This window comes from Microcaecilia unicolor, chromosome 7, assembly GCF_901765095.1.
Source record: "Microcaecilia unicolor chromosome 7, aMicUni1.1, whole genome shotgun sequence".
Lineage (NCBI taxonomy): Eukaryota > Metazoa > Chordata > Amphibia > Gymnophiona > Siphonopidae > Microcaecilia > Microcaecilia unicolor.
Window position 1 is genome coordinate 32765650 of NC_044037.1, and position 19784 is coordinate 32785433.

Sequence of the window (19784 nt, forward strand, 5' to 3'; positions counted from 1 at the left end):
AAGAGCCTAAATTTGGCTTCCAGAACCTCTCTCCCACATTTTCCTGTCATTTGCACCCACATTTACTAAGACAACTAGCTCCTCCCAGCACTACCTAAAATTCTATCTAAGTGACACGTGAAGTCCGCCACCTTGCACCAGGCAGGCAAGTGACCAAGAGGCATATTTTCAAAGCACTTTGGGAGGCTAAGTTCCATAGGTTTCTATGGAACTTTGGGAGGCTAAGTGCTTTGAAAATGAGCTTGCAAGTGATCCTCACATCCACCAGCCACCCAGCTAACTACATGCCTAATGACTGAATCACCAACTACAACACCAACTCTGCCCCTCCCCAGTTAAGGCACATCCTAATTCTACAATGTGGCCAGTCTTCTTGTAATGACTTAGGGCTAGATGCACTAAACCTTAACGACCCTCTAACAACCCTGTAACGAACGAAATTCCCAACCGTTGCATGCAATAAAGGCCTTTTTCCAACGAAGCAAGCAGCTAACGAAAACGGAGTAACTACCATTGTAATGTGGGCGATTCGGGATGCACTAACAATACCGACGATTACACCGAATCATTTTCCACAACATATTTAATGTGTGTGGTCAGACCAGTCATAAAGGCCTGAGCTGTCATCTCCCCGCTGCCCCCTGTACCAGAAAAATCAAAGCTGGCATGTTTAAACATGAAAAGTGAGAAAGAAAAAAAAAAAAGCGTGGAACAGCGGCGATCTGGGGGGGGGGGGGGCAAGGCCATCCATACAGGACACTTCTGAAGACCGCCTTTGCCCCCTCCCGATCCTTTTTTAATGTATGTTTATTTTTCAGGGATGCAGCGGGGAGCCACGTGTTTGTGGGGGTTTTGTTGTTGTTCTGACGGTTCTGGCATGCGCAGAGCAGCCAGCATAACGCTTGGCTGCTCTGCGCATGATTTAAGGGCCGATTACCGAACAGCATTGATACATTGTACTTTTTAAATCCGCACCGAACTTGTGCAAATTGTTTTTTTTTTTAGCATTGCTCGTTTTTTTAAATTCGGTTCGGACTTTAACGTTTGTAATTTTTTAACGTATGGTTGATGCATCTGGGCCTTAGTTAATGAATCTAAAACTGGCTATGACAGGTTATCACTTGGCCACCTTATCAGCTGTACTAAGCATTTTTCCATAGACATCAAACGGCAACATAATAAAGTGTGGGAGTGTTTGCACAGCTTCTGTACAGTTTTCTGCAATATTACAACCACACATTGTGCATGAGAAAATTGTGATCAGGCTGCCGTCAGTACACAGCTTATTTAAATAACATGATGCAAAGTATGCAGAAGAACTGAAGGCCAAACACAGAGTTTTCTGATGCAGGGTCTGAGGAGGAATTAAAGTTAGCTGTTTTTTTTTTCCTGTTTAGCATTAAAGGGTGCTTTATCTGTTTCTTTCTGAGAGCATGAAGGACCTCCACTGTTTTCTGAATTTGTTGAAGGGCTTGGATGAAAATAAAACTAACAGGGAGGAACAACTGAGGGAAGAGATGTTGCAAGCTATGAACAATGAAGCACTGGATTTGCACATTTATGTACTGAGCAGCATTCTAGCCATAGGCAGTAGAATGGCTAGGTCACTTTAGCCATGGACCAACCAACATTTTATTCATCACAGCCTCACCAACTAGAGAGCTTGAGACTGGAGCTGGGGATTGGTTTGTTTGCCCCTCCAACCAAAAAGGTGTTCTTATGCCTCTGATTATAGCATATGCACATATGTATGCACATGCAAGTTGTAATATTCACACAGTTTTATCAAATAGCAACAATATTTATATACAGAACAGCATTCCAGCATATGCATGTGTCAACACAGTTTTTTTTTGGTGGGGGGGGAGCACAAGATATACTGCTAGCATAGACCCCCTTCATTATGCATCCAGTGTGCACGTCCATGTTTGCGCACATTTTATGTAAACCATGTGCAAAAATGTTTCATTGAGATATAATTTTTTTTTTTTACCAGTGCGTTAGCGCCCAGCGCTAAAACTGAATTTCGTAATAGGAGGTTTTTACTACATCAGCTACAAAACGGGAACACAAATGCTGTCATTTGACCTGCGAGATACCTGACTGCTTTTCGTTGGAGGGACCAACCAAATCAATCTCCAGCCTCACCACCACGTTATCTAGTTGGTAATGCTATGCTGGATAAAACACTGCTCAGCCTCACAGGCGGGCCATCCCATTTCGCTGCTTATGCCGGCTTCTTGTTTAATTCTAATAACTTGCTCAGCCGGTCCCTGAACATGCATACAAAAAAAAAAAAAAAAATCAATCACTCTTGCCCCAAATACCTCTGATCACTCCTTATCCTCATGCCACACCTACCCATGCCCAAAAGAGCAGACTACTACTACAAGTCCGAGAGCCAGTCTAAAATAAAGCAGAGGAACCGTAAAGCGACGGCAGCCGTTACATCCCCCACTTCATCAACCCCCGTCCCGCGCGCGCAACCTTTCAACAGCCAAAGCCCACCAGCAGCCCAGGGCGCGAGGACATCCACGGCACGGAACGCGCTACCTGTCTAGAGTCTCCACGCTAGGCTGGCGCGAGCCCGCAGACGCCGCTGCCAGAGCGCCTGGCGGCACCGCCGGTCTGGGTGGTTTCCTGCCTCCGCCGCCGACTGGCGCGCCGAGATCTAATGCTGGCAATTTGTCCATGGTTTTCCGCTAGGAAGCTGGTCTGCCTCCTCTCTGCTTCTTATCGCTGACGGGGTAAGGAGGAAGGCGGGATTTTAGGGAAGCACTTTCCCTTCCTGTCACAACCATTCAGACTCTTGACAACCTTCGCTCTCACTCTCACATAGCATCCTGCTACCCACGGTACAGCGCGGCAAATGGGCGGAGCAGGGCAGCGCCGGGCCGCCAGTGAGGCCATTTTAGTCTGCTAACTTGACAATTTAAAAGTGAACCCTGCTAGGAGGTAGCAAGCCTGAAAGGTCAAGTGTGTTCCTGGTGTACAGTTTAACTGTATTTTTGTAGGATACCGTGAACAAGACTGGTTTTCCTGAGGTAATAAAAGAGCCTACTCTTTTCTTCGGACGGAGCTTAGTTAAACTGTAGTTTTTGGAAATGGAAATAAAAGTCAGGACGCAAGTGGGTAAGTATCATTAATTTTGTTTTTTCTCATTCTGTTATTAGTTCTATACTTTTACATATATTATTCTCTCTGCCCTGTTTAAACAGTAGAGCGAACGTCTTTAAGGCGCCAGCGATGATTCTCGAGATGTCGTGGCAAGGGCACTGCCACACTGCGTGCTGGAGGAGTCCTTTTAAATGGGGTGGGAAGCATATAGCCGGTATCCCGCCCCTACCTGACGTCACTTTGTCTCCCCCCCCCCCCTTCCCTCCGCCACTTTGTCTCCCCCCCCCCCCCCCCCCTTCCCTCCGCCACTTTGTCTATGTTGTGGTCTTTCATGACAGCTTGTTGGGTGTCACGTCGGAATGTATGGCATAGAATATAAATGGAAGCCAACAGGAGGGTAGGAGCGAGCTCGCATTGTGAATGGGATGGGGGCAGAATAGAAGAGGACCCTAGGGAGAAATCACAGCGTATGTCCCTATGTGTTTGTTTAAAAAGGTAGGGGGAGAGGGAATAGATTTTAGATCAAGAGAAGCCACACCACCTCCGCTCCCTTGCTGGTACTGTTCTCAAAGCACAAGCATGTTATGTTAGTACGATGAGTCAGCCACACATTGGGAATGTCATCCGAGTGCGCCATGGACAGAATAGCTCTTTTAAAGCTTAGAAAAACAAAGGCTTTCTGAGCACGTGCAGCCGTCCCCCTACTTCAGTTTCCACCCCTTTCCTCCTCAGTAGATTTTCTTGCTCTCTCTCAAGGGTTTCTTTCCCTTCTGTTATTTTGTGATTTAGATCTTCCTACACCCAATTGTCAGACGCATTGAGGACTGAGCCTGCAATCCTTGGGATTAGTAGTAGGGGCTGGGACTACTATAGTTGGACAGCCAAGATAGATACAGTGGCGTAGCCAGACCTGGCATTTTGGGTGGGCACTATGTATATAGGTATGAGTAGTGTTTCCTTGGGGTACTACAAAATAATGCCTTCCTTTTTTTTTTTTACCTTACCCTCCACCCCCCCCCCCCCCCATCTATCCCTGTAGCTCTGTATCAGCCCTTCCCTTCCCCACCATCCATCCCATAGCTAGGCATTAGCCCTGTCCAACCCCCTATCCATCCTAATTAAATATAAGAATTTTTTTAATGTCCTGAGCAGCAGAGCCAACCTCCACCCCCCAAAAAAAACCACCTACACTTAAAAAAAAAAAATTAACCAGGGCACTGCAGAAACTATCCCCACCCAAAAAACCAACAATATGAGAAACAGATAACCTTTTTTAATTTTTAACCTGGGCAATATTAAAATTTATCGTTTGTGATGGTGGGTTTCTGGATGGGGGTGGGCTCTTCACTGCCTAGGGCAAAAAAGGCATATTTTAATGATTAAATATACCTTTTTTGCCTTAGGCAGTGATGAGCTCACCCCCACCCAGAAGCCCCCCACCAGCTAGCGTTTTGATTACAACCTATACACATTAAAAATAAAATAAAAAATATATTTATTTTACCTAGACAGCTGCTTGCACATGGTGGCAGGTGGTGCAGAGCACTGAGCTGGCTCCGGTGCCTGTCGTGTGGGGCCACAGAAAGGTGCTGCTGGGGGGAATCAATGAGGCTGATCGCATCCAGCGAAGGCACCCGTTACCAGGCACAGTGCAGAGGAGCCACGCCAGTGACACTTCCGGAAGCTGGAAGCCTTTCCCATGCGGCACTGCGGCCGCGGCACCGTCTCACGCACTACGGGGAGCAAGCAAGGTTTGGCAAACTGTTCAGGAGTCAGGAGCAGCTTACCAAACTGGACGGGAGCTAGTACTTAGCCATAAAGTAGCAGTAGCGGTGTAGTCATGCTGCAGCGCTTAATCATGGTGAGACTTCCACATTAGGACCCGACTCGCGACGCACCGAACTAAAAAAAACAAACCAGAAACATTTAGACAGGCAGGTAGAAGGAGCCTGAGAGGAGGAGGCCCGGGAGAGCTGCCGGCTGCCTAAAAGCAGGTGGGAGGTGGCTGAAACTGAGCCGCGGCAGAAAGGCTATTGAGCACTTCGGTGCCTAACTGGGTGAGTGGGCCTGAGCTGAGATTGGGTGGGCCTGGGCCCACCCAGGCCCACCCGTAGCTACGCCCCTGAGTTAGTAAAAAGTTATTCTCTAAGGACAAGGCCTATCTATTCTCACAAGTGGGTAACACAGGCCGCGTTGTCTGGTCCAGGTTTTATGACTAGCATAAGAAGAGCTTTGTGGAGCACGAGATAACACTCCACCGCATATGCGTGTGCCTTCCCACCCGCCATGTGAATGCAGTCACCTCAGTTGCTTTTTTACTGCAGTGAGGAGAGGGTGTACTTTTTTTCACCATCCCAAAAAACAAGGCAAGCGATCCGCAAACTCCAACGTGGAAAACAAAACGGCAAATCAGTGAAAGATATTAAAACTTTATTAGTAGTACCATATACCAGAATGTTGCCCGACACAGGCCGTGTTTCGCCCAGAAGGACTGCGTCAGGGGCTATGGTATAAACCGTATAATGGAATGCTTGTACAACATTGTAGGCGAAGCGGTTCATGCACGCCGGTGGACAACGGTTGTCATTTTCGTGCTTGTTTTTTCAAGATTTTAATGTTTTTCAAGATTGATGTGAACAACATTCACTGTTGTACAAGCATTCCATTTTACGGTGTGTACCGTAGCCCCTGACGCAGCCCTTCTGGGCGAAACACAATCCACTTTTCATCATCTTCACACTTGCTTGGTCCAAGAGCTTCTTTTGTTCCTCCGGGGTGTTTTCCTTCGCCTTTTTTGGTAGTCCTTCCATTAGCAGAATTTTGTTTACCTTTTCCTTTATTTCTTAGTTTTTTTGCCAAATTTTTAAGTTTCCTTAATTTTTTCATTGTCACAAGGCCGCTTTGAGCCTTGGCCGGGTTCTCTCCCTATTTTTTCTCAGGTCTGTCATCCCGTTTTTCCGGCACCATCGCTTCTTTTAATTTAGCCAATACAATTTTCCCGTCCATGTCCACTAAAGTTCCCAGTGGCTTCAAGCACTGTACCCGGTGCAGTCGGACAGTCTCTGGAACAGACACCCATTTTTGGTGTCTCCAGAATTTAGGGCCCAGCCATAGCCCTGCAAACTGCACCCTTTGTCTTCGTATGAAAAAAAGGACCCAACTTTCTAGAAAGGCTCAACACAAGAAACTTTTTGGGGCCAAGTCCAGTTCCTCAACATCGGCATCGATGTTGAGCATCGCACTGGCGTTGGGAGCATCGATAAGCATGGCTGCTACTAGACCTGGAAACACTAGGAGCAGTAGTGCACCGAGTGAGTCACCATGTGTCTTGAGGCCTACTGCTGTGCAGAGCCACCGGGACTGTGCATTGTTGGACCCAACCCTGAGGCGATGTGAGGATTCAACATCATCCTCGTCAGCAGCGAGGAGCCTCTATGACAAGCTTTGGGTGAAGGCCAAGAAGCATAGTCAACGATCCCCCTCAACACATGATGCCAGGAGCACCAGTACGTCGAGGGCTTCGGTACCCGAGAAGACTGCTCTCCTTCCATACAGGAGGTACCAATGCGCTGTTCTACCGGCATCTGGTTCCAATATCAACCCTGACAGTCTTGCAACCTGTCTCTCATCCGGAGCCCAAGCTTTTCCCGATGTTGGCCCTCGAAGAGCACACCCAGGCTTGCTTCCTGAGCTGCTTGATGGCCTTATGCAACGGTGTACATCAGCACCAGGGGTGCTTGCGCTTACTCTTTCTCCAATTACGGCCTCACATGGCCCTCAGCCTGCAGTGCAGCCTCAGACACCGGTACCACGTGTGGCCTTGGTGTCAACTGCCACCCAAGCCAGGACCCCCTTGACGTCAGTGGAGGAAGCTTCATTGGAGTCGACACAGGAACCGACTCCTTGACACCATTCTCAAGGACATGGCTCCTCTGCTTCAAGGCAGGCTCAGTCTTGACCCTCCCATAGAGAGGTTTTGTCTGATACAGATGAGGAGTGCTCATGGGAGTCAGAGGAAGATCCCAGGTGGTACTTAGGCGAGTCCTATGGGATACTCTCTGAACCCTCCCTTCCACCTGAAAAGAGAAAGTCTTCCCCCGGAGAGCCTTTCATTTCCATCTTTTGTAAAAGAAATGGCTGATGCCATTCCATTTCCTTTAAAAGTGAAGGACGTGCCCAGGGCCAAGATGCTTGAGCTCATGGACTATACGTTTCCTTCTAGAGTGACTGTGATTGTCCCTCTCCACGAGGTACTCTAGGCAGTCCTTGTTAGGAATTGGGAGTCCCCTCTGTCAGTCCCTGTCCTGCCCAAGAAGATTGATTCCATGTACTGGATACACAACACACCTGAATTTGATAAGCCTTAGTTGCCTCACAATTCCATGGTGGTGGAATCTGCTCTCAAGAGCCAGGAGTTCCAGGAACTATGCCTTGGCACCTCCAGGTACAGAAACTAGAACCCTGGATTCTTTTGGGAGAAAGATGTTCCAGGCCTCAATGCTTATCTCCAGAATACAATCCTACGAGATCTTCACGAGCATCTACTTGGAAAACTTGGTGCGCAAGTTGTCGGACCTGGCTGAGATGATCCCTCCGGAGCAGGCCAAGTCACTTCACCAGTTGTTCAAGCAGCAGATGGCATGTCGAAAGTACTTGGCCAGGGGCACTTATGACACTTTTGACGTAACATCCAGGATCTCTGCCCAGAGTATAGCAATGCACAGACTCTCATGGCTGCATGTTTCTGACTTGGAACATTCTGTTCAGCAGAGATTGGTGGATGCCCCATGCTGAGGGAATAACCTTTTTAGAGAGAAGGTTGAGGAGGTCACAGACCAAATCGGACAACATACAGATACCATCTCTTCTCTTTTTAGCCAGGCACCTTCTGCATCTACCTCAGCTAGGAGGACTTTTGGCAAGCCAAGGAGGAGTCCCTATTACTATCAGAGGCATAGGTACAACCCCTTGGCTCGCCAGCCTGCTCAACCTCAGCGCTCTCGTTCACGTCAACAGCATGTGCTTAAGGCCCCTACTGCACCCCAGGCAAAACAAGGGACGAGCTTTTGACTGGCTCCCGCAGAGCATAGCTGCAGTAAAAGTGTCTGTCCCAGATGACTTGCCGGTCAGGAGAAGGCTGAAATTTTTTCAAGAAAAGTGGCCCCTTATCACCTCCTACTGGTGGATTCTTCAAATAGTTAATCTTGGATACACCCTCAGTTGGTATCTGAAACATCCAAATTGCCCACCAAGAACTCATTCGTTCAGCTCTCAGCACAGGCAGGTACTTGCAGGGTGTAAACGGGCCCGCTGCTCCAGTATGGGGGGAGGAAGCCGCCTCCCGCGAATAGCCAGGACTTCACAAAACTGCCACAAGGAAATACTTCAAAAACATTCCTTTATTTTGCAGATTCATAAACAAAACTTCACTCCAGAGTAGAGACTTGCTTCTCAGGCAGGGCTGTTCTGCCTTGCTTAGTACATCAGCCAATTACACAAAGACTTTGCCCCCTTCCCTGAGGGGAATGCAAGAGCCCTTTGGAAATCCCTGCTTTTTATCCCAGCCAGTAACAAACAAATAGTACTTGTCCCACAAGCAGGATTTCCCCTCAAGACAGTTAATCACCAAGCAGCCTTTATTTCCAGGAGTTGCAATACTTTTGGGACTTCCTTAAACCCAAGGTATTTCAGCCTGCACTGCTCCTCTCCTCCTGAACTGAACCCCTCTTCCCACCAGGCAGCCCTCCTTCATAAACAAGCCTTCCAACTTCAGAGGTTTTCAAAATAATCAGGTTTCACAAAAGAAAAACAGGCTTCTCCACTTAAGCAGGGTTTAACCCCAAATAAATTCCAAAATCATGTAGGTTTCCAAACCTTCAGGGGCTGCCTTCCTCAGCTCTCAAGCTCCCATTTCATTCTGCCTCCTTCCCCTGCTCAGGCTAATTAATTCCCTCATCCATCCAATCCTCCTCCTGCTTCTCAGCCCACCCCTCCTTATTACAGGTGGGCACCATGATATACTGATTGCTAGTCCCGGGAACTGGCTCCTTCATTCACCCTCTCTCTTGTGGTCAGAGACGGTATATGGCCAGCTTGCCTATCCCCTGGGATCTCACTGCTAGGACTGGAAATGCATTCTGGGATATGTAGTTCATGGTTTTGCTGCTTCACTCTATACATCGGGGATGTAGCCTTGTCACAAGGGGAAGTCTCAGCCTTCTGAATGTGCACACGGTCGAGCCCGTTCCACTAGGGGAGGAATGGTGGGGATTCTATTCCAGGTACTTTCTTGTGCAAAAGAAAACAGGGGGGGTGCGTCCCATCCTAGACCTAAGGGCCCTGAACAAATTCCTAGTCCGAGAAAAGTTCAGGATGGTTTCCCTGGGCACCCTTCACCCAATGATTCAGGAAAACAATTGGCTATGTTCTCTGGGCTTAAAGGATATATATACTGACATCTTGATACTTCCAACCCACCGGAAGTATCTTCGATTTTGGCTGTGAACACATCACTTTCAGTACTGCGTGTTGCCTTTTGGCATTGTGTCAGCTCCCAGGATCTTCACCAAATGCCTAGTGGTAGTTGAAGCGTCACTATGCAGACTAGGAGTCCCAACAATTGGCTGGTAAAGAGCACCTCTCCAGACAGTGCTCAGGAGTCCATGCGGAGGACTATTTGGGTGCTTGAGCTATTAGAGTTTGTTTTAAACTAGCCCAAGTCCCATCTTCACCCTATCCAGCGATTGGAGTTCATAGGAGCCCTGCTGAATACACAGAAGGTTCGAGTCTACCTTCCCGAGATGAGTGGACACTCAAGATCGCTCCGGGCAATCTTGTTGCACTCGCTTCCAGGGTTCAAGCCTCTCAGCAGGCCACAGCTTTGCAGTTGTTGGGCCACATGGCTTCCACAGTATATGTTACACCCATGACACATCTTCACATAAGAGCAGCTCAATGGACCCTCGCATCTCAGTGGTGTCAAGCCATGGGCAGCCTGAAAGATGTCATCCAAGTGTCCCTAGAGCTTGTATGCTCTCTTCAGTGATGGACCATTCTATCCAATTTGACTCTGGGACTTCCATTCCAAATTCCTCTGTCACACAGGGTGCTGATGACTGATTCATCTCTCCTGGGCTGGGAGGCTCATGTAGATGGGCTTCACACCTAAGGTGTTTGGTCCACTTAGGAAGCAAACCTTCATATCAATCTCCTGAAGCTCCGGGCAATCTGGAATGCTCTAAAGGCTTTCAAAGATTGTCTGTTTGGATAAGCACAATTTGATGAGATAACCAATCAGGTTGCCAAGTATTACACCATGATCACGCCCTCTATGTTAAGAGGCTGTCCAGATGTAGCATTGGGCTCATCAGCATGACCTGTTCCTTCAAGTCACTTATCTGGCGGGCAAAAACAACACCCTGGCAGACAGACTGAGCAGGATAATGCAACCACATGAGTGGTCTCTCAATATAGGCATTGGAGCACCCCCTCAGTGGATCTCTTTGCCACTCAGATCAACCACAAGGTCCTTCAATTCTGTCAGATGCCTTCCTCCTCAATTGGGGGACAGGTCTTCTGTATGCATATCCTCCCATGCCTCTAGTGGGGAAAACTTTGTTGAAACTCAAGCAAGACCGCGGAACCATGATTCTGATTGCACAGTCCTTGCCTCTGCAGATATGGTGCCGCCTACATCTGGAGTTATCCTCCAAAGAACTGTGGAGATTGGAGTGTTTTCTGACCCTCATCACGCAGAAAAGGGGGTCTCTTCTACATCTCAAATTCCTGTCTCTGGCTTTCACAGCTTGGATGTTGAGAGCCTAGAATTCGCTTCATTGGGTCTTTCAGAGGGTGTCTCCCGGGTCTTACTGGCTTCCAGGAAAGACTGCACTAAGAGGTGCTATTCTTTCAAATGAAGTTTGCCATTTGGTGTGAAAGCAAGTCCCTAGATACCCTTGCTTGCCCTACACATACCCTGCTTGAATAGCTTCTACACCTGTCAGAGTCTGGTCTCAAGACCAACTCCATAAGGGTTCACCTTAGTGTAATTAGTGCTTATCATCAGCATGTAGAAGGTAAGCCTATCTCTGGACAACCTCTAGTTGTTCACTTCATCAGAGGTTTGCTTTTGTCAAAGCCCCCTGTTAAACCTCCACCTGTGTCATGGGACCTCAGCGTCGTTATCACCCAACTGATGAAAGCTCCTTTTGAGCCACTGAACTCCTGCAATTGGAAATACTTGACCAAGAAGGTCATTTTTTTGATGGCTGTTACTGCAGGTTGTAGTGTCAGTGAGCTTCAGGCCTTAGTGGTGGATGCACCTTTATACTAAGTTTAATCACAACAGAATAGTCCTCCACATGCACCCTAAGTTCTTGCCAAAAAATGGTAGAAACATGAAGGCAGATAAGGGCCAAAAGGCCCATCCAGTCTGCCCTTCCTCAGCAACCACTAACACCCTTTTCCTAAGGGATCCCACGTGCCTATCCCATGCTTTCTTAAATTCTGGCACAGTCCTAGTCTCCACGTCCTCCTCCAGGAACCATCCTTTCTGTGAAAGAGTATTTCCTTAGATTCCTCCTAAGCTTGTTTCCTCTTAACTTCATACCATGCCCTGTCATTCCAGAGTTTTCCTTCATTTGAAAAAGGCTCACCTCATGTACATTAACACCAATGAGATATTTATACGTCCATCATATCCCCTCTCTCCAGTCAGAGTTCCATCTGAACCAGTCTTGTCTTGCCAACATTCTTTCCCCAACCTCTTCCCTATCCTGGTGAAAGCACCTTGCACACCTTGGATTGCAAGAGGGCACTGGCCTACTACATGGAGTGGACCAGGCCCCATGGACAGTCCGCCCAACAGGATGGGGGTTGCTATCGGACATGCACCATTTCTAATTGGCTAGCAGATTGTGTTTCCTTCACTTATGCCCAGGCTGGGCTGGCCTTAGCAGGTCATGTCACAGCTCACAATGTCAGAGCCATGGCTGTGTCGGTAGCCCACTTGAAGTCAGCCTCTATTGAAGAAATTTGCAAGGCTGCGACATGGTCTTCAGTCCACACATTCACATCTCATTACTGCTTGGAGCAGGATACCCACCGCGAGCAGTGTTGCAGAATCTGTTTGGGGTCTGGAATCCAACTCCCCCCCCCCCCCCGGCCCATTTTATTCTGTTCCAGGCTACACTCTCACTCACTGTATATAGTTTCAGGTTAATCTGAGTTATGTCCTCGCCGTTGCAAGGCCCAGTTCACCAATGTTTGTTGTTTTTGGTGAGCTTGGATGCTAGGGATTCCCTACTTATGAGAATAGATAGGCCTGCTTGTCCTCAGAGAAAGCGAAGATACATACCTGTAGCAGGTATTCTCCAAGGACAGCAGGCTTTATATTCTAACAATCCCTCCCACCTCTCCATGGAGTTGTCTCCTTTATTATTTTTCTTTTTTGCTGTTATACTCAACTGAGGTGACCACGTTTGCGCTGTGGAGCATGTCTCGCACTCCACAAAGCTCTTATGCTTTTCATAAGATCTGGACCGGGCATCATGGACTGTTTAGACCGGGAAGACGCAACCTTACTGATGCAGCAGTTTCCAGTAGGCTTGTCTGGTGGATACATTAATCTGGCCTTGCTTCTATTTTTCGTTTGTGATTTGCTACAGTAATTCCCGATTCTATTTCTTGCTTGCTCTGGTGACTTCTGGTTTATGAGCTGCGCATGATTGCTCCACTATTCTTCCAGCTTTTGATCTGTGCCTGGCTACAGTCCACAACTTCAGGGGCCTGGCCCTTCCAGTGCACTGACAAACAAAATGGTGTGAGTTCCCTCCTTGTTAGAACAGGCCGATTGCTTGAACCAGCCCAAGCTAGGGGGCTAGGCCAAAATGAAGTGCACCACTGGGATTTGTGAGATCCTGAAAAATTTAATGGATGCAAGCAAGTGATGCAGGTTCAACTTCAGACCCTCCAGCAGATGGTGAAAGCTATTCAAGCACCTAAACTTGACCAAGAGAAGTGACTGGCTCCATCCATCCATCCATCCATCCATCCATCGAGTTTCAAACTCTACTGAAGTTCAGTGGGAATAGAGGAGAACTGCATGGTTTTCTGCATCAGTGTAAGCTCTGGTTTTGCATACATCCTCATAGGTAATGTAGATTGAACTCTGTGAAAGCAGGGATTATGTATCTAGCTTCTTGTCCTTGATCAGCAAGTAACACTGCACCCACATACCAATAAAATTGTGAAAATGGCAATTTATAAAATGAAGGTGATATGCTGCTTACACCCATTGCTAACCTAGAATAATCTGGTACAGTCTTATAGACCCTTGATAAATCCATGTCTAAATTTATTGTAATATGATCTTTGATAGGCTGCAAGCCTCTATTTCATATTTCATCTTTGTGTTCTACAATTGTGGTATACCAAATAAATAATCTAAACATATTGCCAAAGGAGACAGCAACAGGAACAAACATAAGGGGCGTAGATCACAAAAAATATTATAAGGGAACTGGGAAGCAAGGAAGCAAAGAAAATGTTAATAACATACCATAAAAAAACTATAGGAACAAGGGCTGTGAAAAGCCAGAAAGGACAAAGTAAAGCACGTAGAGGCAAATTTTCAAAATCTTAGACTTACAAAGTTACGTGGAAGGGCATTCTCAATATGACGTCTAAGTCGAACTTTAGACATTTTGCGCTAAAGGTCCCAAATCCGAATAGCAAATGTAACCATTTTTTAAAAAGTAAAATGTCTTTTTTTTTTTTTTTTTAATACTATTTGTAACAAGGTTTTCTGCTGTCAAAAAAAAATGCATGAGTGATAAATGTAAAACAAAATCAAGCCATTTGGAGGTAGGAAGGGGCCAGCATTTTTAGCAGACTGTTCCCCAGACATCCCAGAGCAATGGGGCACTGCTATGGACTTCATATAAATGCTCCCAGGTACACATCTCACCATTGCTCCCTTGTCTGCTGAGCCCTCCAAAACCCACTACTCTCAACTGTACACCACTACAATAGCCCTTATGGGTGAAGGAGGCACCTTTACGTGGGTACAATGGGTTTCTTGTGGGTTTTGGAGGGCTCACAGTTTCCACCACAAGTGTAACAGGTAGGGGGAGGTATGTGCCTGGGTCCATCTGTCTACAGTGCACTGCACCCACCACTACACTATTCTGGGGACCTGCATGCTAGTCTAATGGACCTGGCTATAACACCTGAGGCTGTCCTAGAGGCTAGTGAGTACTATTTTTATTCATATTTTGGGGGATCGGAGGGGGTCATTGAGCCTTATTCATTAGAAAAACAGGTCTAGATCAAAACATTGATTTTTGCCCTAGAGTTTGGGTTTTGTTCCATTATGGCTGTAAAATGTCCAAGTGTTAGGCACGCCCTAATCCTGCCTTTGAAATGCCCCCTTATGATTTGGATCAACTGCAGACGAAATGAATAGATAGCTGTCTGCAAAACAGGTTTTTGAAAATACAAATTTCGATGTTTTGAGAAGAAATCCGTCAAAATGGTGCTTTGATGTTTTTTGTACATTTTTCTCTTTTGAAAATGAGCCCTATAGCAACCTATGAAACATTGTAGTCTAAGTTCTTTGAAAATGAGCCCCAAAGTGTTGAATGCTGTGACTCAAAGCATCATTCAAGACTAGCAGTTGGCAGGAAATGCTTGGGTGAAGAAATAGGTATTCAGGGCTGACAAACTTTTTAAAAAGACATTTTCAGTTGTATAGGTAAAGGCAGGTTATTCCATAGTGATGGGTTGACTACATTAAAACAGGAGTGCCTTGCAGAGTCTAGACAAATGTGAGAGGGAAGGAACAAATGGAAGATTGTGTTCAAAGGAGTAGAATGTACAGGTCATGTATATGGCATGAGAGCAGTTTGGAGAAAGGAGGTTGAATTAGAAAACTGTGATGAGCGATACAGAGGAACTTGAAGGATAGGCAGAGAGAGGGAACTAGTGTTCCTTACTCGAGAACGGCGTGCCATAAAGTAGCTTATCAGAGGTGTTCTATGACTTTAACATACACGCTGATGACCCATCCGACTCTCACGCCTCTCAGTTCCTCACTCTAACAGCCTCCTTCAACCTCCAGCTGTGCTCCACCACCCCTACTCACCAAAATGGCCATTGTCTTGACTCGTCCTCTCCTCTTCCGGCTCACCCTCCAATTTCTACGCCTCAGCTCTTCCTCTCTCTGATCATCACCTGATCACCTTCACACTTCTACACCCCCCCAGCCCCGCCCAACATTAACCACTACTTCCAGAAATCTCCAGGCTATTGACCCTCCCACCTTATCCTCTATTATTTCTAATCTCCTCCCCTCCATCATGTCCTCCGAGTCTGTCGACAAGGCTGTCTCCACTTACAATGCCACTCTCCTCTGCTCTGGACACCCTCGCACCATCCATCTCCTGTCCCACAAGGCGTACTAATCCCCAGCCCTGGTTGACCCCTTGCATCCATTACCTTCGCTCCTGCGCCCGATCTGCTGAACGCCTCTGGAGTAAATCTCGCACCTATTCAGATTTCCTTCATTACAAATTCATGCTATCCTCCTTCCAGTCCTCCCTATTCCTTGCCAAACCGGATTACTACACCCAATTGACCAATTCTCTCAGCTCCAACCCTCGTCGTCTCTTCACCACCCTTAACTCCCTCCTCAAAGTGCCCTCCGCTCCCACCCCCACCCCCACTCACTCTCTCCTCAATCACTGGCTGACTACTTCCGTGACAAGGTGCAAAAGATCAACCTTAAGTTCACTACCAACCCTCTCCCTCAACCAACCAACCCTGGCCTCTTTCTCCTCCTTTCCTGATATCACCGAGGAGGAAACCACCCACCTTCTTTCCTCCTCGAAATCCACCACTTCTTCCTCTGATCCCATCCCCACCAACTTACTTAACACCATCTCTCGTACTGTCACCCCCTCCATCTGTCATATCCTCAACCTCTCTCTCTCCACTGCAACTGTCCCTGACACCTTCAAGCACGCCGTAGTCACACCTCTCCTCAAAGAAACATCACTTGACCCTACCTGTCCCTCCAACTACCGCCCCATCTCCCTCCTACCTTTCCTCTCCAAAATACTTGAGCGCGCCGTTCACAGCCGCTGCCTTGATTTTTCTCTCCTCTCAGGCCATCCTTGATCCACTTCAATCCAGTTTTCGCCCTCTACACTCGACAGAAACAGCATTCTCTAAAGTCTGTAATGACCTGGTCCTTGCCAAATCAAGAGGCCACTACTCCATCCTCATCCTCGTCGATCTATCCGCCGCTTTTGTTACTGTCAATCATGATTTACTTCTTGCCACATTGTCCTCATTTGGGTTCCAGGGCTCTGTCCTCTCCTGGTTCTCCTCCTATCTCTCCCACCTCAACTTCAGAGTACACTCTCATGGATCTTCCTCCACCCCCATCCCTCTCTCTGTTGGAGTTCCCCAGGGATCTGTCCTTGGACCCCTTCTTTTTTCAAAATCTACACCTCTTCCCTGGGCTCACTGATCTCATCTCATGGTTTCCAGTATCATCTTTATGCTGATGACACCCAGCTGTATCTCTCCACACCAGACATCACCGCGGAGACCCAGGCCAAGGTATCGGCCTGCTTATCCGACATTGCTGCATGGATGTCCAACCGCCACCTGAAACTGAACATGGCCAAGACCGAGCTTATCGTCTTTCCACCAAAACCCACTTCTCCTCTTCCTCCGCTCTCGATCTCAGTTGATAACACCCTCATCCTCCCCGTCTCATCCGCCCGCAACCTCGGAGTCATCTTTGACTCCTACCTCTCCTTCTCTGCGCATATCCAGCAGACAGCCAAGACCTGTCGCTTCGTCCTCTTTAACATCAGCAAAATTCGCCCTTTCCTCTCTGAGCACACCACCCGAACTCTCATCCACGCTCTCATTACCTCTCGCCTTGACTATTGCAACCTACTCCTCACTGGCCTCCCACTTAACCATCTATCCCCCACTTCAATCCGTTCAGAACTCTGCTGCACGTCTTATATTCCGCCTGAACCGATATACTCATATCACCCCTCTCCTCAGGTCACTTCACTGGCTTCCGACCAGATACCGCATACAGTTCAAGCTTCTCCTTCTTACCTACAAATGCACTCAGTCTGCAGCCCCTCATTACCTCTCTACCCTCATCTCCCCTTGCTTTCCTGCCCGAAACCTCTGCTCACAGGACAAATCCCTCCTCTCAGTACCCTTCTCCACCGCCAACTCCAGGCTCCGCCCATTCTGCCTCGTCTCACCCTATGCTTGGAATAAACTTCCTGAGCCCTTACGCCAGGCCCCCTGCCTACCCATCTTCAAATCCTTGCTCAAAGCCCACCTCTTCAATATTGCTTTCGGCACCTAACCTTTATACCTTTCAGGAAATCTAGACTGCCCCAATCTGACTGCCCATACTTGACTGACTGTACACTTGTCCTTTAGATTGTAAGCTCTTTGAGCAGGACTGTCCTTCTATGTTAAATTGTACAGCGCTGCATAACCCTAGTAGTGCTTTAGAAATGTCAAGTAGTAGCTGTAATCTAACCTGTTACAGTAGTAAGCCATGAAATGACAAGAGAATAGATAAAAATAGTCCAGAATGTGGCTGCCAGGATCAAACTGATTAGATCAAAATTTGACCCTATAACTATAGAACTGATGAAAATCCATTGGTTGCCAATGAAATAGAGAATTAAATATAACATATTGCTTTTAGTCTTTGCTCACATTTTTTGTCAGCTGAATGTTTGGTCCCTTTATTGCATCCATATAGGTCAGACTGACCCAAAATAACGTACGCTATATAGTCATTGTTAGTGCTTAGGAAAGAGTTTTCACGTCAGAGCTTTTTTGATTTCTGGAACAGACCCCCCCCCCCCCCTCCCCTCAGTCTTTCAGATGTGTGATCTGAAAGACTTTAGAAGTTTGAACCTCCCCCCCTTTTTTTAATTAGAATTTCAATGTTACATCGTACATTTATAAAGTAACAGGAAAATTTCATAACTAATAAAAAGGAAAGAAACATAATTTCCATAACTACCACATTATTGCATTCAAGACCACATCAAGGAAAGATCATACTGGGATCACAAGATCAGCAATCAAAAGAGAAAAACAATTAGGAAAAATCTACAGGCCTGGAATCAAATTTTTCAAACTCTATTAATTAAATTAATTAAAATAAAGTTTTCTAAATTCACATATGATTTATTTTCATGCATAACAAGGCATTTAAAGGGAAACTTCAAAAAGAATGTTCTCCCCTCAAGTTTGAAGTCTTATTTATTCGTATAACTTATAGGGCTCCTTTTATAAAGCTTCAGTAGCGATTCCCACATGACAAAATGTAACAAAACCAATAGGAATTGAATGGGCTTTGTTGCATCTCCCATGCCAGATCGCTAGTGCGCCTTTTGTAAAAAGGAGCCTATAGTGTGTAAGGAAGTCTCTCTAATGCACCTCTGATGCATGGTGTTATACCTGGGATTGCTGTGAATGGACTTGACAGACTTGCTGTATGTTGTGATGAATTATATGCTTTTTTTAATGTTAGCTATCACTCAACAAAAGCAAATTATTATTTTCTGATGATCCCTTTCATATATTAAGCTAAGCAACTGTGATGATGTACAGGATTGTTTGGTATTTCTGTGTTAGTTTTGTCAGTGTATCTGTTTGTACCTTATGTATTTGTTGTAACATCCTGAACAGTGACAATTTTGCAAGTAATAAATAAGTACATACTGTAGACTTCCAGGTATATCAGCAAAAAAATTGCTGATGTTAGCCTCAGAATTATCATCAAGCCAGGAGCGAAAGTGATGCACCTGACCCCACAGGAGAAAGAAGGGGGTCGGGATCAGGAACAATTGCAAATAAATCCTCTGAGACTGAATTTTGTAATAGGCACACAAATGGCTTTTGTTTCTCCAATTCATAAGACAAGGAACTACCTACCAGCTTATGTTATGCTTGATTCCAGAGACCTCAGTAAGTGGTCTGGATATTATATTTGTTGTAAGAAGAGAAACACAAGAGAGGCAGATCATCTACGATGCAAGCACAGCAGAACAAATAGATCAATACACGTAGAAAATGAAGGCAAGGGCTTTAATTCAACCAATAAACACATGCCAGACGTGGCCATGTTTCACCAAGAGGCTGCATCAGAGAGGCAAAACTGTGGGGCAAAATAACAAAATAAAAAATGCATACTATCAGTTTAAAAACAGAGGACATATAAATAAAATCATATTAAAAATCATTAAAAACGTGTCTAGATAAAACATGCAAAAGTATAAAACTACATGAGATAAATCATATAGGAACCATGCAGAGGGAACAACATAAAAGTTTGTGACAAGTGGGCAAAATATTGCACCAAAGTATAAAAAATGAAACAAGCTTGTGAGGTAACTAGTGTAAAATGCAGATAGTACATACCTGGAGAGGTAAAACAAACAAAAGCACGCTTCTCTCTAGAGTAACACTCAGGATGAATTCTAAAACAATGGCCAAATTTTGTGTAAAAACACTATAAAAACATCTAAATAAAAAAATTATTTTTGTTTTATTTTTACTTATAGCCTTGCAGCAAACCTTCCAGAGTGTATTTATTACATTTGTACCCC

General features: G+C 46.1%; 2 protein-coding genes across 3 annotated transcripts in view; one reads left to right on the top strand and one right to left on the bottom strand.

Annotated features, from left to right (window-relative positions):
- MTMR1 (myotubularin related protein 1) overlaps positions 1 to 2815 on the bottom strand; it is a 142683-nt gene extending 139868 nt beyond the window's left edge. Inside the window, exon 1 of the mRNA XM_030208930.1 lies at positions 2554 to 2815. Coding sequence (XP_030064790.1) covers positions 2554 to 2693 — 140 coding nt within the window. The 5' untranslated portion in view covers positions 2694 to 2815. The remainder of the gene's footprint in view (positions 1 to 2553) is intronic.
- A 127-nt stretch (positions 2816 to 2942) lies between these two features.
- FITM2 (fat storage inducing transmembrane protein 2) overlaps positions 2943 to 19784 on the top strand; it is a 42865-nt gene continuing 26023 nt past the window's right edge. For both annotated transcript variants that reach the window (XM_030208933.1, XM_030208934.1), the window contains exon 1: positions 2943 to 3132. Coding sequence is in view for 1 of the 2 variants with exons in the window: in XM_030208934.1 (XP_030064794.1) it covers positions 3105 to 3132 (28 nt within the window). In the remaining variant the exon portion in view is untranslated. The remainder of the gene's footprint in view (positions 3133 to 19784) is intronic.